This window comes from Paramisgurnus dabryanus, chromosome 7 (assembly GCF_030506205.2).
Source record: "Paramisgurnus dabryanus chromosome 7, PD_genome_1.1, whole genome shotgun sequence".
NCBI lineage: Eukaryota > Metazoa > Chordata > Actinopteri > Cypriniformes > Cobitidae > Paramisgurnus > Paramisgurnus dabryanus.
Genome location: NC_133343.1, coordinates 36375815 through 36396978, shown reverse-complemented (window position 1 = coordinate 36396978; position 21164 = coordinate 36375815). Strand labels below are relative to the sequence as shown.

Here is a 21164-nt window from a genome sequence, read left to right as displayed (position 1 = left end):
TGAGGGTAAATAATGTCAATTTTAATTTTTGGGTAACCTAACCCTTTAATTAAAAGATAAGGCGTCACTTATTACATTAGTTTAAAGGTCAATTTAAAGCAACGTTAGCGTGCGATGTCATTTTTCTAGGTACGACATATGTGTGTAGACCAAGACCTGTGTTTTGACCACGTATCTGTACAAACAAACCATTTTACAAAGTGAGCTTTCTAGTATGTGATGATTCAGACCCTAAAATAGGAACATGTTCTTTTCATGACAAAACTATTTATTGTTACATCAATAAATACAGTATGATCCCAACAATGTGAAAGCATTTGTTGTGTTCAAAATATACAAAGAACAATTCCCGCACACTATCTGCTTGCTGAAAAAATGTATTTAATGAAAGTGAAAATGAATTTGTTGTGTTAAAACAGCAAAGCAAGCAAACCCTTTTATTAAACAGTACAAAAAGGTGTATGATTTATACAGCATTTATATACTCAGATTTAACATTATTATGTAATCGTTCTAAAAGGGAAAGTTCACCAAAAATTTAAAATTTACACTAGAGATATTTTGATAAATTATGTTAACCACACAGTTGACAGCACACATTGCCTTCCATAGTATTATTTTTTTCTAATATGAGGTCAATATCTTTGTATTTCACACAAGAAAGAAACTCATACAGGTTTAGATGAGTGAGTAAATGATGACAAAATTTTCATTTTTGGGTGAACTATACCTTTAACACAATAGACAAACCTAGTGAAAACAACTCTGCTGTCAAAATGAACATCAAAAATTTATTTTCCATGTACAATTTCAGAAACAAAAATTATAAACGTCAATCACCCCTCGGTGATAGTTGAACGTCACCATACCAAAGCATGAAATGTCTCTGCCCTCCGCGACGATTAAAACCAACGAAGGGAAACTTGGCCTTTGGGCGTCTTTTCGAAGGGCTCAGGCGCCGAGTTCACCTTCAACCGGAGTCGGTCTGTGGGGAGATGATGTATTTAATACATTGACAGCAATAACAGGAATGATATATGAGCATATAATAAAAAGCTAATTGGGAGCATCTGGGGCCAAAAGGAAGGAATCCTGAAGAGACTGTGAAGCAGCTGTTTAAGACGGAGTCATAATAGAGATAAATGGAGTTCAACTGGATGATTTACTCTGGTATTGATGCTTTAGGTGACTGACGGATGCTGTTCACTCCCCGTCCTCCGGCCCGACCTCCATCTGCTCCATGATTCCCTCCAAGATCTCAGCCTTTCTCCGTTTCTTAGGAGCATCTGACATGAGAAAAGACATGAGAGATGAGATGAATTTGTGCAGGGATTTGTTTTCATCGGTTCAATTAAAAATGGAGATGAGATCCTTTGAAACCATAGCTATCTTACAAGCCACTTAAAATTTAAATGAGTTAAACGACACAAACTTTCCATTTGGAAGTCTATTAAGGCTGCAAGTTATTAGCAATCATCTCCTGTATTGGATATTAAAAAATAATAATATTATCATTAATTATTATTATAGAATTGATTATTATTATTATTATTATGATAGATCAAATAAATAAGGGATAATGTAGAGGCAGCAGGTTGTTATCGCAAAAATAAGCTCAGACAATGAATGGGCTTATTTCACGATCGCAACCCGCTGCCTATACATTATCCCGCATCTATTTACTTCATAAATAAGGTGAGGATAGTTTAATATTTATTTGAAATATTTCTCATTTTTAACAAATGCAGACCTACTGCGAGGAAACTTGTTTATTTTCGGTTTTAGGAAAAGACAAGGCGTTCAAATGTCACAAACACACTATTTGGTTGAATCATTTGTAAATATAAAGTCATATATGTTAAATAAAAGACATATTTATATAACTTTTTGTGTCATATTAAACTGTACCCATCAAAATAATTTGCAGCTCCCGGGTTACAGTGTGTTATTCGTTTTGAGCGGTTGTTATTTGGGAATAACAAACCTGCAAAGGTCCTGACTGGCCAATTAGAATCAAGCATTCCAACGAGCCATGTAACAAAACATTATTTACTTTCTTACTAGTCAGGTCATTTTTGTAGTAAAAAACCATTACATGATGACATGTAGCATTCATACTGAGCCCCTAAGGTGACACTGGAGTAAAAAAATCTCACGTGAAACTTTCATGTGCTCACGCAAAACCATCATGTGCAGAATTTTTTTTAAAGTTTTGTTTTGCATGCTCACGTGTATCTATCACGTGTGCACATAAATCTATTGCGTGTGCAGATGAATCTATCGCGAAAGTTTGTATCTAAAGCGAAAGTTTCACGTGCACACGCAATAGATTCACATGGGCACGCGATAGTTTCACATGCGCACACGAAACTAAACTTTATTTAATTTTTGCTCCATGTCCCCTTAGGGGCTCCCTACATTCAAGTTATAACTTGAAAATGAAAATTATCCCATAATTTATAGAATCTAAAAGATAAAATCGGAAATGTAAAGAATGAAAGGGTAACTCCTACAAATGCATACGCAATAAGGTCAGCCGCAAAAACAACTATCCCAAAGCCTTTTCAGTATAAACTTTTCACTGCGTGTCTTGACAAAAAAAAAGTGTTTGCATTGGCGCAAGCTGTTATTGAAGGGACACACCACTCAAGGACTTTGCTGCTGTAACATGGCTGCAGAATGCACAATGATATTACGCAGTGCCCAAAAATTGTCCCCTGCCATTGAAAGTTACTAAAGGGGCTATTTTCAGGCGCTGCAAAATATCATTGCACCTCCTGCCGCCATGTTACGGCAGCAAAGTTCTTGATTATTACGCAAGAATAAGAGTATAGTTCCTAGCCATATCTGCCTAGAAAATCACAACTTTTAATTTTCTGTCTGTCTTAGTACACGATGTAACTAAAGCAGAGTCAAGTTTTAAATAGGAAAATATCGAAATGCTTTGGTTATTTTTAAGCGTGATGCTAATGGTCTAATCAGATTCAATGGATTATGCTAAGCTATGCTAAAAGTGGTACCGCCAGACCCGGAGATCAGCTGAATGGATTCCAAAACGGTAAAAATCAAATGTTTATCTCTAGGGGAGCTGGAAAATGATTTTTTTTTTGTAAAAAAGTGGAGTGTCCCTTTAAATATGGTCCTAAAGCTGCAATCTGTAACTTTTGCCTCTCTACCGCCATCTTTATTAAAAAATATATATATTGCAGGTTACATTACGTACTCTTGTTTATTCGTATTAAAAAAGCTCAAATTTTCCATAAAATCTGACCTCAAAGCTTAACCTATTAATCAATATTATAAGCTAACCAATTGTACATTTCTGACATTTTTCAACACTGTTTATATAGTTGCTTTATAACTAATATTGGCTTTTATTACTGAAATTGCAAGTTGCAGCTTCAAGCTCATACCTGCAAACTCAGAAGGGCTGAAAAAGGTGACACATTGTATACGCGCCCGCACCCCCCCCCCCCCTTACTATTGTTATATAAATATGGTAACAGTTTACAATAAGGTTCATTAGTTAACATTAGTTAGCTACATTAGTTAACATGAACTAATAATGAACTGCATTAATACAGCATTTATTAATCTTTGTTAATGTTAATTTCAACAATTACTAATACTTTATTAAAATCTTGTTAACATTAGTTAATGCACTCTGAACTAACATGAACAAACAATTAAAGCTTAAATTTGTATTAAGTAACATTAACAAAGATGAATAAATACTGTAACAAATGTATTGCTCGTGGTTTGTTCAAGTTAGTTAATACATTAACTAATGTTAACTAATCAACCTTATTGTAAAGTGTTACCAAATATTCTTACATTTAGGCCAATCCTAAAAAAGTTATAATCTAAATATATCAAAAATTCCAGTATAGAGTCCAGTAGGTTGTTACAGTTAATATACAGTAACAGAAATTTGCATATTAAAAACGTGAAGTTGTTCATTTGAAAGATTAATTGAAAACACATGTAGTAGACGTAACACCACTATCTCACATTAAGTGCACTACATTTCTTCAGTCATGCATCCCTCTTTACAGTAAATACATTACAGCATACTTGATTTAATGTGAGGACAGTGAAATTGTACACTTATTATCAATCTTATAATGTACTTAAGTTACTCAGGCAATCAGTACAGGACATCGCTGGTTTATTTTGGCTTATAAAGTAAGTTATATCAACCAGCTCAGGTTAGCTGATAAAGTAGCATCAGAGTAAACATTTGTGCTTGCCTTTGAGGTGCGGGATGGCCCTCCTGCAATCGCTCATCACTTTTGTTTTGATTGCAGCATCACATGTTTAACAAAGGGTCCCTTGACAGAAGCAAATGTGATATGCATCCATATGTTTGCGCTTTATCTCTTCTCTCAGACCAGACGCGAACTTTTCTCTACAGTTTATGGCATACGCAGCACGCAGATGTCCCACTACGGTGGCTCAACGCAAGCCATTCAGCGTTTGACATCAAAGTACCGCGAGACCAGACTTCTCCATATGTATTTGATTCGCTCTTGCAGTATTTTGATATCATAGGATTGCCCTGCGTGGCGCCAGATGAAGTCCCTCAGTTGTGTGTTTGTGTGCGTACCTCGCGACCACAGATTCTATCCATCTTCACCCTCTGACACTTTCGTCTCGTTTTTATTTGACGAATAAACAATGTAGCGAGTAACGTTAAGTGTCATTTCAAATGTAGTGGAGTAAAGAGTACAAATACCCAATCAAAAATGTAATTGAGTAGAGAGTAAAAGTTGCTTATATTTTTGATACTCAGTACAAAGTACAAAGTAGCCAAAAAAAACCTTAAGTACAGTAACAAAGTACATTTACTTAAGTACTTTACACCTCTGCGTGTGATTCACAGAACAAACGCACGCACAGAAAACGCGCTTAACGTTACCCCTTTCTTTCAGATGTGAAATCTATAAATCGCAAATTATCTTGAACTAGTATGCATCTGAACAGTAAGATTTCCACCTTTAAACGATGCCTAATTAATGCCATTGACATATAAAAGAGCGCATGTCAATGTTTAAACCCTTTATGAGCAGCAAGAATGGCTTATATTTTCAAAAACCTGCAGCAATCGGACAAGCAAAAGTGCCTCAAAGTGCCTCAAAACTAACCTCAAAACAAACGTCAGTGTCAGTAGCGGTAGCGTGAAAAGTTTAATCCACGGGAAAGCTGATGCAGCCAAGGCCTTTTAATAGAAGCTGCTGGCAACGCAAAGACCCGCCCTTCACGTAACCCCATTTGTTCAGCTCCCATCCATTGACCAATCGGCTATCCTAACCTTAACCACACTGTGATGACCTCACGTGATGACCAAAGAGCTTTTATTGTTTTTGTGAAACAGACCGCAGTAGGTTTTTGAAACTCCCGTTTATGGGAAGTTTAGACCCCCCCCCCCCCCCAAAAAAACTCTTCGGATCTACATGATTCACGTGGATGACCTTTTTCAATTCAAAACGGCGATTTTCGCCGAAAAGCGACTAGTTTGCAGGTATGCAAGCTACTCCCAGAGTGTCTCTGCAAACTAACCATTACTCATTTTTTATAAATCTTTAAAATAAATTTTTACTGTGAAAGTGTTGAGCGGTTTTCCGTCGTAGATCGTCCACAGTCTCCTCTGCATCTGCCCACTCCAGCACCAGTCTCCTACCGTAAAGATGGGTACTGTGGCACAACGCTGTAAACGCTTTCTGTGAGAAACATACAGAATCAGACTTAAGCTTTTAGCTTCTGTTAGCATTAGAGCTGGCATCCAACTTTTGATGTACTGTAGAAAAGATCCCTGTCGACTGGTCACAGAAGAGAAGGTCGGACCTCCTGATAAGCAAAAGAGACAGAAGCCAGATGTACCCACCTTGGCATCCTGCTTAGTGAGGAAATCAACGAAGCCAAAACCACGGTGGGCTCCACCAATCCCCTTCTTTGGCAGCCGGACCGTTTTCAGCTCTCCGAACGTACTGGTGATTAAATGCATCATTCAACACATCTGCACTTTAAACCTCTTACTATTTCACTGTAAAATATACAAACACTACGGACAAATTATGTAAATGTGATATAAAAACAACACCTTTTTTGAAATACACATTTAAGCAAATATTATTTAAATAAATATTAAATGTAATCGAATATAAATAAGTGTCCCTGTAGCTTAGTGGTGGAGCAGCGCAAAAAATTGTGGGTTCAGCCAGGTATCACACATAAACATAAAATGTATACCTTGTAATGCACTTTAAATCGCTTTTGCTAAAAGCGTATGCCAAGATGCATTTTTATTTAGTGAATCATAAAGAATCAATATGAGCAGATATTCTGTTTTATATGGTAGGGGTATCAAAAGAATGATAAAGGCGGGGTGGTGCATGATTTTTGAAAAACACCCTGAAAAAGGGAGTCGGACGACTACCAAAACACACTTGAAGCCAATCAGCAATAAGGGGCGTGTCTACTAACCGACATCATTGCCTGGGTTGCGTATCTGTGGGGCGGGTCTATCAAAAGAAGGTCCAGATTTAATTGGGGTAGGGGCGTGTTTGTTTAGGTGATTTCAAATGTCAACATCGGCTTTCAGAGATCATGCACCCCGCCTTTAACCTTGCCAATCATTTTAAAGTCCTGATATATCCATAACTATGCTGTTTGTACATGACATAAATATACTTTTAACTACCAATGTTTGTTAAATACAAAGTGACACTTACCAGAAGAGCTCTCTCACTTCCTTTACAGTGGCCTGGAATGGGATGTTTCGCACCAGGATCTTAGATGTTGTTTGTTTCCTTGAAGTTTGCTTTTTCCGTTTTGACTGTGCCACACCAGACCTGTGATCGTCAAATGAGAACAACTGTTCATATGTTTGGCTTAAAAAAGATTTGTGTCTGAGACTAAATATACAATTATCAAATAAGCACTGGGGAAAACACTATGAATGCTGTATTCACTTATGTAATTATTAGACAGAAGTGCATTCAAGCAATACATTTTAAAACTCAGACTTACTTGATGGCTCTTTCTGATATTTTCAGCTCAAGCTGATGTTCATCGACATTACAGTGCTGAAGGGGAAAGTGGAAACAAGTCAACAAAAGAAATGACTGAAGTAATTTCATCACATGAATATTTGTGCACAATAAATGTGTATAAATATTCAAATGAAAAAGCATCATTATACAAGCAGATGGTCATTTACCTGCAGCTGTCGCATGGCTTTCTGTGCTGCCTCTGGAGTTTTGTACTGCACAAAACCATAACCCATAGATAACAATTTACCTGAGAGAGAGATGGGCACATGAGAATGAGATACAACATCATCAAACATATGTATAATATTTATATAATTCACACTGTAAATATAATTGAGGAGTTCAGATGCAAAACCCTCTATGTGCGTCTGACACGTTTTCTTGTAAATGAGCATTTTTATCAGATTTTTATGTTTGTGTTCAGTAATTTTACCTTTAATGGAAATGAAAAGTTTATTAAAATGTCTTATTTTCACGAATGTCAGTTTAGTCATTTCAATTGTATTTAACCAATTTGACTCTTGTTCGCTCCAAAACCTTGTAAGTGCATACAAGATTTTTTTTTTGCAAAAACCTCCACTTCCAGAAAAAAAATCAAATTCTTTGGACAAGACAGATGCAAAATCACTAAAAATGCTACTAGAAACATTGCAAATGATGAAATGTAAAAACGAAAAAAAAAAAAACAGACACACATTAGGGGGCGCTGTGATTCATGTCACTGCCACATTCGGTTGTATTCAGGTCCAGGTACTCACAAAGGACACAAGTTTGAATGTGATGCATGGTAGTTTAGCATACCACTGTTCATCCAATTCATCTTATGTCAACTTAAAGGACTTTGCTGAAAATGTACGTAGTGTTTGGCAAATTTTCCCAACAAAGGTGTATTTCTGAATGGGAATTAAGTGGATTTGAAGCAAAGGTATTTGATGAACATATAATATGTGCAGAGAGTATTCGGTGAATATCATTATCTCATGTTTGACGGAGGCGGCGTTTAGCAGCATTTGCATCTAAGCTTCTCAACTGTAGATGAAATCAAACCTGTTTTATCTTTCTTCTTTGATACTGTACAAAGTTTCACCACACCACATTTAGAAAACGTCTGTAAAAGAGCACAAGATTATATTACAATTACAGTTAAGATTTCAAGATATTATTCGATTATATCAATACAGCAGAAAAGAGAATGAATTAGGTCTCATTTACAACAATAGCTTTATGGATAATTTCTCAGGTTCTCGTGACAATTCTGAACAGTGTTGTCCACCACAATTTAAATGACAAGGAACTGAAATTCTTCTGGAAAGTTTAAGTGACATTTTGAGTTTAATTCAGTCTTTAATGAGCCTGAAGCCTGTAAGCTCACCTCTCGTAATGTCTCCTCTGTGGTGCTGAAGTTAAGGTTTTTAATGAAGAGGGTTGCACCAGGCAAACTTTCCTCTTCATCATCATCCTCTTCTTCTTCTTCCTCCTCCTCAGCTTTAATCTCAGTAGGAGCTTCTTTTATCACAGGTGCTGAGAGGAATGAAGTGATGATTAATAAATGAAAAGAATGAGAAATATCCCAGCAGTACAGAATAAACAGTACTAGTATTCAAATATAACAGTGTCATCAAGGTCAGTTTTTAAATGTCAGTAAGACTTTATAAATACATGTGGAAAAAAGAAGGAAGAAAAGGAAGGAAGAAATAACGTAGGATGAAAAGGAAAGGAAACAAAGAAACAAAGGAATTGAAAAATGACAGAAGAACAAAAAAACATAGGAAAAATAGGAAAGATGGTAAGAAAGAAAAAAGGAAGGGAGACAAACAAATGGAAAAAGGGAAAGAAAGAAATGAATGAATGAAAGACATGAAAAAGGAAGGGAAAGAAAGAAATTAAAAAGAAAGAGAAACAAACAAATAAAAAGGAAGGAAATGAATGAAAAAGAAAGGGAAAGCATGAAACAAAAGAATGGAACGAAATAAAAAGAAGGGAAATGGAAGGAAAAAAAGGAAAGAAAAAGAAATAAATGAAAAAGGGAACAAAATGGAAAAAAGGAAAGAAACAAAAAACAAATGAAAAAGAAAGGGAACAAAAAAATTTAAAGAAAGAAAGAAAAAAGGAAGGGAAAGGGAAAAAAGAAAGGCAAAAAAGAAAGAAATGAAAAAGAAAGGGAAAGATAAAGATAAATAAAAAACAAAGGGAATGAAAAAATGAAAAAGAAAGAAAAGGAAAGAAAGAAATGAAAAAGAAATAAATAAAAAAGAAATCGAGGAAAGGAAGGAAGGGAAAAGAAAAAAAGAAAGAAAAATACAAACAAATTAAAAAGGAAGGTAACGAAAGAAAGAAATCAAAAAAGGAATAAGAAATGGAAAGGAAAAACAAGAAGGAAGGCAACAAACGAAAGAAAGAAAGAAATCAAAAAAGGGAAAGATAAGAAATAAATAAAGGAAGGTAACAAACAATTAAAAGAAAGAAAAAAAGAAAAAAAGAAGGGAAAGAAAGACAAAAGGAGAAAGAAAGAAAGAAAGAAAGAAAGAAAGAAAGAAAGAAAGAAAGAAAGAAAGAAAGAAAGAAAGAAAGAAAGAAAGAAAGAAAGAAAGAAAGAAAGAAAGAAAGAAAGAAAGAAAGAAAGAAAGAAAGAGAAAAAAGAAAGGGAAACGAAAGAAAGAAATTAAAAAAGAAAGGGAAAGAAAGAAAAAAAGAAAGTAATGAAAATAAAGAAATGAAAAAAGAGAGCGAGGAAAGGAAGGGAAACAAAGAAAAATAAACAAAGAAAAAGAAAGGGAATGAAAGAAAGAAATAAAAAAAAGAAAAGAAAGAAATGAAAAAGAAAGTGAGGAAAGGAAGGAATGGAAAAGAAAGAAATTAAAAAGAAAGGAAGGAAGAGAAACAAAGAAAAAAAAACAAATGAAAAGGAAAGGAAAAGAAAAGAAAGAAGGAAGGCAACGAACAAAAAAAAGAAAGAAATGAAACAAGGGAAATATAAATAAATAAATAAAAGAAGGTAACAAAAAAGAAAGAAATGAAATGAAAAATAGGAAGTGGATGAAATAAATAAATTAAAAAAAGGAAAGAAAAGAAAAAAAAGAAAAACAGAAGCAAAAGAAAGAAAGGAGAAGAAAGAAAAGAAAAAAAAGGAAAGATTAGAAATAAATAAAGGAAGGTAACATACAATTAAAAGAAAGAAAAAAAAACAAAAAAGAAGGGAAAGAAAGACAAAAGGAGAAAGAAAGAAAGAAAGAAAGAAAAAAAAAGAAAGCAAGAGAAAAAAGGAAGGAAACGAAAGAAAGAAATTAAAAAAGAAAGGGAAAGAAAGAAAAAAAAAGAAAGTAATGAAAATAAAGAAATGAAAAAAGAGAGCGAGGAAAGGAAGGGAAACAAAGAAAAAATAAACAAAGAAAAAGAAAGGGAATGAAAGAAAGAAATTTGAAAAGAAAGAAAAGAAAGAAATGAAAAAGAAAGTAACGAAAGGAAGTAATGGAAAAGAAAGAAATTAAAAAGAAAGGAAGGAAGAGAAACAAAGAAAAAAACAAACAAATGAAAAGGAAAGGAAAGGAAAAGAAAGAAGGAAGGCAACGAACAAAATAAAGAAAGAAATGAAACAAGGGAAAGATAAATAAATAAATAAATAAATAAAGGAAGGTAAAAAAAGAAAGAAATGAAAAATAGGAAGGGGATGAAATAAATAAATTAAAAAAGGAATAAAAAAGAAAAACAGAAGCAAAAGAAAGAAAGGAGAAGAAAGAAAAGAAAAAAAGGAAAGATTAGAAATAAATAAAGGAAGGTAACAAAAAAGAAAGAAATGGAAAATAGGAAGGGGATGAAATAAATAAATTAAAAAAGGAATAAAAAGAAAGAAAAAAGAAGCAAAAGAAAGAAAGGAGAAGAAAGAAAAGAAAAAAAGGAAAGATTAGAAATAAATAAAGGAAGGTAACAAAAAGAAAGAAATGAAAAAATAGGAAGGGGATGAAATAAATAAATTAAAAAAGGAATAAAAAAGAAAGAAAAAAGAAGCAAAAGAAAGAAAGGAGAAAGGAAAGAAAAAAAATATAAAAAAGAAAGAAAGGAAAATAGACTGAAAAAAAGATTTACCTGCTTTAGGTGTTCTGGGAGTTGTAAAGACGGCTACAGGAGCCCACTCCAGATATAAGGGAACATGCTGGAACTACAGATGCCTTTATTATTTCAGCTTATAGACAATAAAACAGCTAAAGATTCATTTGGTTAACAAAAAACAAACCTCCTCTTATAGTAGAAAAACAGCTCAGCATTCATCACTCACCTTTGTGTATGCAAGTTTCATGAAGGCCCGTTTGGCTTCAGTGGGCTCCAGGAACTCCACTATAGCCGTGAGGCCAGACGGGGGCAGCAGAACTCTTCCCAGAGATCCGCAGGGCGAAAACAGACTCTCCAGATCTTCCACCTGAACACCTGAGGGCAAATTCTTTACCAGGATCACAGAGTTACTGCGCTGGCCGGCTGCCTACATTCAAACAAAAAAAATTTGCAAAAATATGGATTTGGACAGTAGATATCAGTGGCAGGTTATCCTACATAATGTCAGTAAAAATATATCCTTGATATCCAAGTCACGTCAAAGATTAAAATCAAACCTGACTGAATGAATCTAGAGACACTCCATTATCCAGAAGAAACTGTCTGGTCTCCTGTACGATCTGCGTCTCTCCGAGGGCCATCCGCACGGCTAAACTGCCCTCTGACTCCTACAACATAAACACACATCTAATGTCACTCTTGCTCACCTCTCTCTCGCTCTCTCTCTCTCTCTCAAACACAAGATGTTTGTTTTTGGTCCACTCACGTGATCTAACACTTGGCTCTTGGTGGTGTTGTATTTTTGAGCGATAGCATCGGCCACCGCGCTCGTGCCCAGAAACAGCGCATTCCAGTTATGAGCGCTGTACGTCAAACAGTACAAAGCATGAAATTTTACGCTAAAGGTGACTCGGTACAAGTGTAAGGAGGTTCATCAAACACTCACCTGCCGCTTGCTGCTTTATCTTTGGCATCTTTCTGTCTCTTGTACGAGGAGCTGCCGGTTGCATTGGGACCCTCATCTGCTTTTTCCTTCCTCAGCCTGGAGGCCATGACGTGCAGTATCCGCCCCTGGAGGGTCCAAGCGCTTGTTAGCAGGCATGTGATGCAATACAGGCAGAAATACGGTGAAAGCAACAGATCTATACCTGGAATACGTGACCATCCAATTGAGACAAAGCCGAAACTGCATTTTCTGGTATCATATATGTCAGAAAGGCAAAGCCCTTTGGCTTCTTAGTCAGGCTGTCGATAGGGAAATGCACCTCGGAAAGAGGACCTAATGGACACACACAAGAAAAGAGAGTTAAATCAAAAAAATCCCATGCTGTCACAATGCTAGGTCAATGCTAAGGTGTTCTGGTTGGTCTTCCAGCACATTGGGTCTCATTCACTTATAATTGAGTACTTTTTTCGTATATATATGCACACTTGAACTTCTCACGAAAACTTTCTGCTAAATCACAACACGTGCGTACGCACATGAATTTGTTCTTATACTTGTTCTTACTGTATGTTAGTGAATTTGGAGTGTTCTTCATGAGGGGCCGCATGCACGCGGTTGGTAATTTGCATAAAACACGCTCATATGAGGGCTTTCCGCAGCACAGCGCTGGTCCACAAAAATTTTTGGAGCAGTTTGTCATAAAAGCAAAAGAGCTCGAAATAGGGATGCTCCGATCGATCGGCCGATAATGCTTGCTATGTTTCTCAATGAATTACGGTGAAATGCCACTACATCCAAAAGCCAGGGGGCGCTCTCGTGCAGAAACTCAAAATGCGCTGTAGACGAAGAACAATACTCACGCAGCTGTGATGACTAGTGATGGGAGAAACGAAGCTTTTCGAAGCTTTGAATCAATTGAACCAATTGCTTCGAAAATTGATTCAGTTTTTCGAAGCAGTTCGAAACCCACACACGCTGGCGACCCCTGCTGGTCAAAATAGTGTATAAGCAGATGTGTCCAAACATTTTACACTTTTTTTTACAAAATAATAGCAAGATTTTTATTAAAATATGTTAAAAAAATATTTAACTTAATTAAGACATAGTTAAAAGTGTATTATGTGTTTTTAGTTTTATTTAGGGCAAACAAATTAATAAAACTAACTACCCTTTTAATTAAGCACATTTTTGTCATTAAATCTGTCTATAAACAAAAAGTAGACAACATGGCAGTGTTATTAGTCAGAAGGATGAATGTTTTATGAACTTTCATAATAAAACTGACCCGAGTTCACCTAAACTTATTAGACACTGGTCATGTGATCAATCCCCCTAGTGGTGAACCATCGGATTTTCGAAACGTTTCGAAACAGTTATGACGTAATGAAGCCTCGTTTGCTAAAAATCACGTGACTTGGGCCAGTTTGAAACAAGCTCCAAACCACTGATTCGAAACAAAAGATTCGTAAATGTTTCGAAGCCTTATGAAGCAGTGCTTCGAAAACGACCATCACTAGTGATGACACGCAGCTCCATGAAATGGCTGAAGGATATATTTATATTGCTGTTCTTCAAATCTTTTCAGGTATTTTCATGATAATAAAAAATAGGTTTAATAATTATGTTTGACGAGTGTTGCTTTTTCAAATGCATGTTATAAACGAGTCAAACTAACAGTGATTTTAGATCGATAAGGACTTACTGATCAAAAGCTGTAGTACATGAAATAGCTGTAATAAGATTGGCTGTCTGATTCAGAAATGTGAACGGCCGCCTAGCTCGAAAAGAAATCCATGATCATATTTATTATCGGTAAAGTCTTGTTTTGCTTTGCAATTTTTATTTGAAAGGTTTTGCTGTCGCTGGAGGAAGCCAGTAAGTATTGGATAATAAGTATTGGATGCGTTAACAAATATGACATTTAATTAATATGACAGAGACGCACATCTGTATCTAAAATAAAACAGACAGGAGATCAAGAGATTGACGTTTGGACTTCTTATTACATTTACATTTGCAGACGCTTCCATATAGAGATTTAAAAAGTGAGGAAGGAAAGCGTGAAGATTTGTCATTACCTGCATCTTCTTCATATGTGTAGAAAAAATATGAAGTATATTAAAAGTATATAATAATAATATAGATCATGTATAATAATATATAATACAGAAAATATTATAATACTGAATATAATCATGTACATTTTATATCAACATTATCATACACATTATAATTATAGCCTAGGATTTGATTATGGAGCATGTTATTATTGCGTAAAATTTTTGAATACATTTAGAAGACGAAAGTTTTTTTGTTGAATCACGTTTTGTTAGTGAAAACTAATGTATACGTACGCATGCTTAGTGCATGAGACCCCTTGCATGCTAGTCATGTGACCCACCATGTTTGATGAAGAGCTCTTTCAGATCGTCTTCAGTGCACGTGTAAGGTAGATTCCTGACGAAGAGTCTTCCCGACTCTGCTACATCCTCCTCTTCCTCGTCATCCCTTAGCTCGCGGACAAAATTTTTCTCCTCGCTTACCGTCTCAGATCTTCGATTGTTTTTAAAGTTGTTAGCTCTGAACACTTCGATGTAGCGCCCCCCTGTGGTACACATAGATAATGCATGTTAAGAACCTAGAATATTCCTTATTTCTCTACTAGTAATTACTGCGATTAAAAAGTGGGCATTGGACCCATGATGCTGCCACTGCTAGCAACAGTTAAGCTAAATGCTCTTAAAGGCGGGTCCATGATTTCTAAAAACCAATTTTGACATTTGAAATTACCTAAACAAATACGCCACTACCCAAATAGAATCTGGACCTTAATTTGATAGACCCGCCCAACATATACGCAACCCAGACAACAATGTTGGTTAGTAGACACGCCACTTACTGCTGATTGGCTACAAGTGTGTTTTGGTAGTCGGCCCGACTCCCTTTTCCAAAGTGTTTTTTTTTTAAATCATGCACCCTGCCTTTAAAGTCACAATGAAAAAAAAAATATATAGTTTTTTTTTTTACAAATAACTCATCTGTAAGCTTCATTTTTTTTTCATGTGCCCTCAAAATCTTTAATCAAAAATGCATATCTTCTCCTTAAACGATCTCTCTTTGCTTCCGTTCATATGGTATGGCAGGTGGGCGAGGTCCAGATAAAATATTGCGGGAAATAGCAACATGACCCAGCTTCAAACGATCCAATCAGTTCTCCATAGACGTTAAAGTAGTCTAACTCTACCTTTTTTCATTTCAGAAGCCGCTTCATTTGAATATGCAGTACGTCACCACCTGGAAAATAAGACAATCGCTACTTCCCTTTCATGGTGACTTTAAAGGTGCAGTGTGTAAATTTTAGAGGCATCTAGTGGTGAAGTTGCAAATTGCAACCAGCGGCTCAGCCCACTGCTCAGCCCTTGCTTTTAAAACGCATAAAGAAGCTACGATAGCCACCACCAGACAAACATTTAATCGTCAGAGACAACTTAGTAAAAACGTTTGTCCGTTAAGGGCTTCTGTAGAAACACGGTGGCACAAAATGGCGACCTCCATGTAAGGGGACCCTCGGTGTATGTATATAAAAACGTCTCATTCTAAGGTTATAAAAACATAACGGTTTATTATAAAAGGTCTTTATACACCCCTGATAATATAGTTTAATATATTATTTTGCATTTCTTTCAAGAGATCCTTTAAAAAATTACACACTGCACCTTTAAAGGTTTAGTTTAGCCAAAAATGAAAAATACCCCATGATTTACTCACCCTTAAGCCATTTTTAATTATTTTTATTTAAACGAACACAATCTGCGTTATATTAGAAAATGTCCTGGCTGTTCAAAGCTTTATAAATGGTAGTAAATGGTGCTTCTGATTTGAAGCCCAAAGTGGAAGGTGTTCTGAGGGCAATCATATTTTGATGTTTTTCTTACAACATTGCATTGATTGCCCTCAGAATGCCTTTATTAACCCCCTGGAGCCGTGTGGATTACTTCTGTGAAGGATGGATGGACATTTTGGGATTCACATCAAAAGCACCATTTGCTACTATTATAAAATTTTGAGCAGCCAGGACTCCATCTGAAAAAAGATAATCCTATACATTAAAGATGGCTTGAAGGCAAGTAAATGATGGGGTAATATTAATTTTTGGCTGAACTATCCCTTTAAGTAACCTCTGTGATGGGTAAGGCATATTATCACTGCTGTATAAAACTAAACTCACTGACTTCAATGCCATTGGATGAGAAACAGGAACGAACTGGCTGATTTAAATAAATCACCTTGAGATTTTCAGGGGAAATTCTTACCCATGTAGTCTTTGTCAAGGCGTAGTGCTCTTTCGACCTCAGCCTCTGAACGCAGGTCCACATACACATAACCTTAACACAGGAAAAATCAACATCAATTAAAAACGGCACGAGTTTGGCACCTTTAAAACACCTTTAATAACAAATAACAGTTCATACCCGAGTTGCGTCCATCGCTGCCTTTGGCGAATCGAATGGCCACGGGTTTCAAAGGGATCATAAATTCTTTCACTTGTTGCTACAGTTAAAAAATAAAGCAAATGTGCATAAAACTGGCTCATCCAATTCGATTTCAGAGCTGGGTTAATGTTAAATAATACAAACAATGTTTTTTTGCAAAACGTGTTGTTTTAAAACCAGAATGTAATTTTTCTTATTCTGTAATAAATTCTTAAATCTCTCACCTCTTTAACGTTGAATGGAACACCTCGTAGCTTAACCGTGAATTCGGTGCTTGGCTCGATCTATAAACAAACAAACAAAAAAACGTCAAATATCCAAAAAAATCCCGTATTGAACCGTATCACACAGTCTTTAACAAACTAACCTTGTTATGGGACACTGCTGTGCTTGTTTTGTCACCACTTTCATATGCGCTGTCTGTGTGCTGGATTGTTGACTCTTCTTCTTCTTCTTCTTCTTCCTCCTCCTCCTCCTCATCCTCGTCCTTCACCTGATCATCACTCTCCTCAGCCTTAGCACTGTCATCTTCATCATCTTTGGCTTCTTCCACGTCTGATGCGGCCACAATTTTAGAGCGAAGATAATCCATGTCTGACAAACCTTTCTTCAATGCTTCTTTAGCATTATCTAGTAAAAACCACACAGAGGCAATGTCACCATTCACCATTGTATGTCGAAATAAGCAGCATCAACATTTTGTCCATAGAAGAAAGTGACATTGGTTCGGACGGTCATGCACTCTACCTTCAAATTAGATTCTCACCTTGTTGTTCCTCTTTCTCAGCATCATCATCATCTTCTTCATCCTCGGCATCAGTAGGTGTCTCAGACTCATCCGAGTCAAAGTTTAGGTAATCGTCACTAACAGCCACTTTCTTTTTCTTCTCTTTCTTCGCCTTTTCAGCAAGAACAGTTGCAGCTTCCACCGCATCATTGGCCCAGGTGGGCACCTGTGTGCGTTTTTGATGTACAGCGACGAACTCTTGGAAGTCTTGATCTTCTTTAAGCTAAGGAGTACAGAAGACATCACATCATCGTCTTATAACATGCACGTATAATAACATGCACTGGCAACCTATTTACAGTCCTTCCAGAAAAATGCGGGATATTTATGCAATTTTATGCAATGAAATATTGAGAACTTGCAAAAATGCAGCTTTTCCATGATGTTCACATCACATATCACGTTACTTCATAATGTTCCCATCGCAACAGGGGACATGGCTAAGCTTGTGTGAAGTAAACGCAACATTTTTCAACTTTCTGCTAAAATATATGTGATTTTTGCTACGAAAATGCGAGGATTATGAAATCATGCAAGCCCCGCATATTTTGCAAAACGGAAATCTGCAATTTATGCTGCAAAAGTGCGGCGTATTTGAAAAAAAAGCGGCCCACGCATAAATATGCGGACTTTGGCTGATTATGCGTTGAATCATGCAATCGAATAATCTGTTTTTTCTGGATTTCAAATACTTTTCATTTACATTAACTTTTATTCATTAAGCAAACACTTTTTTTCAAAGCGGCTTAAAATTAAACTTATGTCTTAAGATTCAATTTCTACATGGGGATTTTGGAAAAAGGTTTGAGTTGTATTTTAACTTTTTGAAATGTTGCCCTCCAGCATTTTTTGTGATTTTCACAAAAGGTTCACAAAATGCATTCAAGGAAAATTTTCTTCTAAAAATATCTAAACATACAAAAATATCAAATGAAAAAAACAAACCCTGTGCTTTCAAACAAACAAAACAGAAAAAAAGTTTCATCCCTTATATATTTTTTCTCTGCTCATAAACTCTTAAATACAAGTATTTTTCTTAAAAAAAATTCTCAAAAAGCTGAAATAATTGAATTTTTGTGAAGGAGTTTTGTTAGAGATCAAATTCAGAATGATTATCAAAACATAAACAGTTTAAAATTAGTAAAAAAAAAAAAAATGCTTCCGTTTTTTTATAAATTGGGCCATCTAGTGGATAATCGCAGTATTACAAATTAACATAAAAACTCATCAGAAACACATTTTTCATGCAAATGTTTTCTCTTAATTGACGAGATAAGAAAGAGAAAGAGTAAAGATACTCAAATACAAACATAAAAGCTTTGAAAGTGTATCTAAACTGGTTTAATACTGTTGTCACTGAAAGGAAATAAAATTTTTAACATTATTGTCTAAGTATGATTTATGTACTGCAGTTAAAAGTATGAAACATATAGATTAATTTAACAGATGAACCCATTTCACATGTAATTATTGCAGCTTGGAATGAAGCAATTAAGATTTGTAGTTTGGAAAACACTTCGAAAATCCTAAAATGGCGTGCATACAATGCGATTCAGATTTTATCCTGAATCAGCATGATGATAGATTTAGGAATTGGGTTCTAAAAGGATTGACTGATTATTACTAATTTGTCCACAAGGGGGCGTTCCAATCTTTTGAATCCTTGCAAAGAAAACACGGATTAGGACACCTCACCACCCAAACTTGAGTTCTGTTGTTCCCGTAATATTCATCGTAAAATTCAACATGCTTTTCCATGCAAAAGTATGAAACTTACATCTCCAAGAACATTCAAAGGTTTCTTCTTTTTCTTCTCCTTCTGTTGAGAATACAATAATTAATTAGACTATTATTATTAATAATATTAATAACAAATATCACATCATTAATGTGACCCTGGATCACATATATGTAGCAAAAGCCAAAAATACATCTTATGGGTCAAAATTATAGATTTTTTTATGCCAAAAATCATAAGGAAATTAAGTAAAGATTGTGTTTTATGAAGATATTTTGTAAATTTCCTAACATACATATCTCAAAACTTTATTTTTATGAGTGAATACAGTTGCTAAAGACTTAATTTGGACAACTTTAAAAGGCGATTTTCTCAATATTTCTGGGTTTTTTTACCCTCCGATTCCAGATTTTTCAGAATAGTTTTTTTTTTCGCCCTATCCTAACAAGCCATTCATCAATGGAAAGCTTATTATGATTTATTCAGCTTTCATGTGATGTATAAATCTCAATTTCAAAAAGCTGACTCTTATGACTGGTTTTGTTGTATTTAATATAGTGTAGACATTAATAAAGTGACAACAACCTTTTCATCTGTTTCTTCTTGTTTTTGTTCATCTTTATCTTTGCTGGATGTTGGTTGGCGTGTATGTTTGCTCCAGGGTCTTGCTTTGTTGGGGTCACCAAAATCTGTGCAGAATTCCACCTAATTCAAAGACACAGTAAATAACAGACTGGTGATGATTACAAATATACTTTATTAAACTTAATAAATGTATGAATGCTTTCCAAGTCCAAATGATCTGGCTGGTGACTTACGGTGACTCGCGATGTGTCCACAAAGCTTTTGTTGAAATGTTTCAGGGCCTTTTCGGCATCCTCTTCAGTCTTGAAACCCACAAAACCAAATTTGCGAAATTTCCCATCTTTGGTAAATTTAAGTGCACAGTCTGTAAGTGTCCCGAAATCAGCAAACATCTTACGGAAGCGATCATCCTTCATCTGTAGACACGCAGCAATACAGACTTTTAATAACGCAGTTGTACTATGCAGTTTATTTTACATGGGATCAAATAAAGACATGAACAATATAAATAATGGCCTGCCTGTCTGGCTGAAAAAAGAAATACCAAATAGATTATATGCTGCAATAAGAACCATTACAGAAATTATAATGGACTTAATGGTTAAAATGGGAACCTAAGCTGGTTGGCTGATTTTAGCTGGTCTCCCACCCTCGTTTAAGATGGTCTAGCAGGTTGGTTTTGAGAGGGGTTTTGGACCGTTTTACCGGGTCTTATCTGGTCAGACTGGGATACCAGCTGACCCACCATCTTAAACCAGTTTGACTTTCGATGGTCCTTACAGCCTGGCAAAGCTGGTTAAGCTGGGTTCCAGTCTGGTCAAGCTGGTGGGTCAGCTAATCAGCGTTTTATTGATATGTAGTTAGTCAAAAACACGGTACTGCGGGGTATTTTAATAACACAATAATACTTAATACTTTTAACACTTTGTTGTTAGTGGATAAATAAGGTAAACTTATATTTAAACCACGGAGATAATGATAGTACAATCATAAATTTATTTGACAATGACTTGCATCCTGTTTAACATTATCGCAGATACTTACCCCATTTGGGAGATTCTTAACAATTAATCTCGACATTTATGCGATCTTCGGACTGCTTAATCCGGTGAAAAAAAAACAATAAATTGCTTTATAAACAATAAAGCATGGTGCGCTTCAGCAAGTCGCCATCTTTACTGTATGACGTATGCAAGGTTGGTTATGGCCATGGCGCTCTCTGGTGGACTCGAGTGGAAGCGTTGGTTGATCATGCGACCCTGCGCAGAACAGATCGTCGTATGACATCACACTACCGCGAGACTAATTCGCTCTCGCGGTACTTTAAAATGTTTATAAAATGAACATAAACCATTTTTTATGACTTTATCCTTTAAAATTTTAAACCCTGCCAATTAGGCTTCATCATGTGTGCAAATTTTGTTTATATCTTAGGGGGGAAATCCGACAGAAAATTCACAATATTTAAGTTATTTCTTTATTGTATTTCATTTTAAAATTGTTTACTGTCAAAGTC

The 21164-nt window shown here is 35.6% G+C and overlaps 1 protein-coding gene across 1 annotated transcript; it reads right to left on the bottom strand.

Moving 5' to 3' along the window:
- Positions 1 to 615: 615 nt before the first annotated feature.
- rbm19 (RNA binding motif protein 19) lies at positions 616 to 20844 on the bottom strand. Its single transcript, XM_065279755.1, has 25 exons — positions 20693 to 20844; positions 19882 to 20064; positions 19649 to 19768; positions 19103 to 19144; positions 17305 to 17548; positions 16906 to 17168; positions 16763 to 16822; positions 16518 to 16596; positions 16359 to 16430; positions 14447 to 14650; positions 12248 to 12378; positions 12046 to 12170; positions 11866 to 11962; positions 11657 to 11767; positions 11326 to 11526; positions 11136 to 11208; positions 8425 to 8573; positions 8100 to 8160; positions 7220 to 7299; positions 7030 to 7085; positions 6732 to 6851; positions 5885 to 5987; positions 5600 to 5720; positions 1167 to 1286; positions 616 to 985 (listed from the first exon to the last, which is right to left on the bottom strand). Exons 1-24 carry the CDS (start codon positions 20726 to 20728, stop codon positions 1204 to 1206), a joined length of 2814 nt encoding a protein of 937 aa, XP_065135827.1. The 5' UTR covers positions 20729 to 20844; the 3' UTR covers positions 616 to 985; positions 1167 to 1203.
- Between the last annotated feature and the right edge of the window lie 320 nt (positions 20845 to 21164).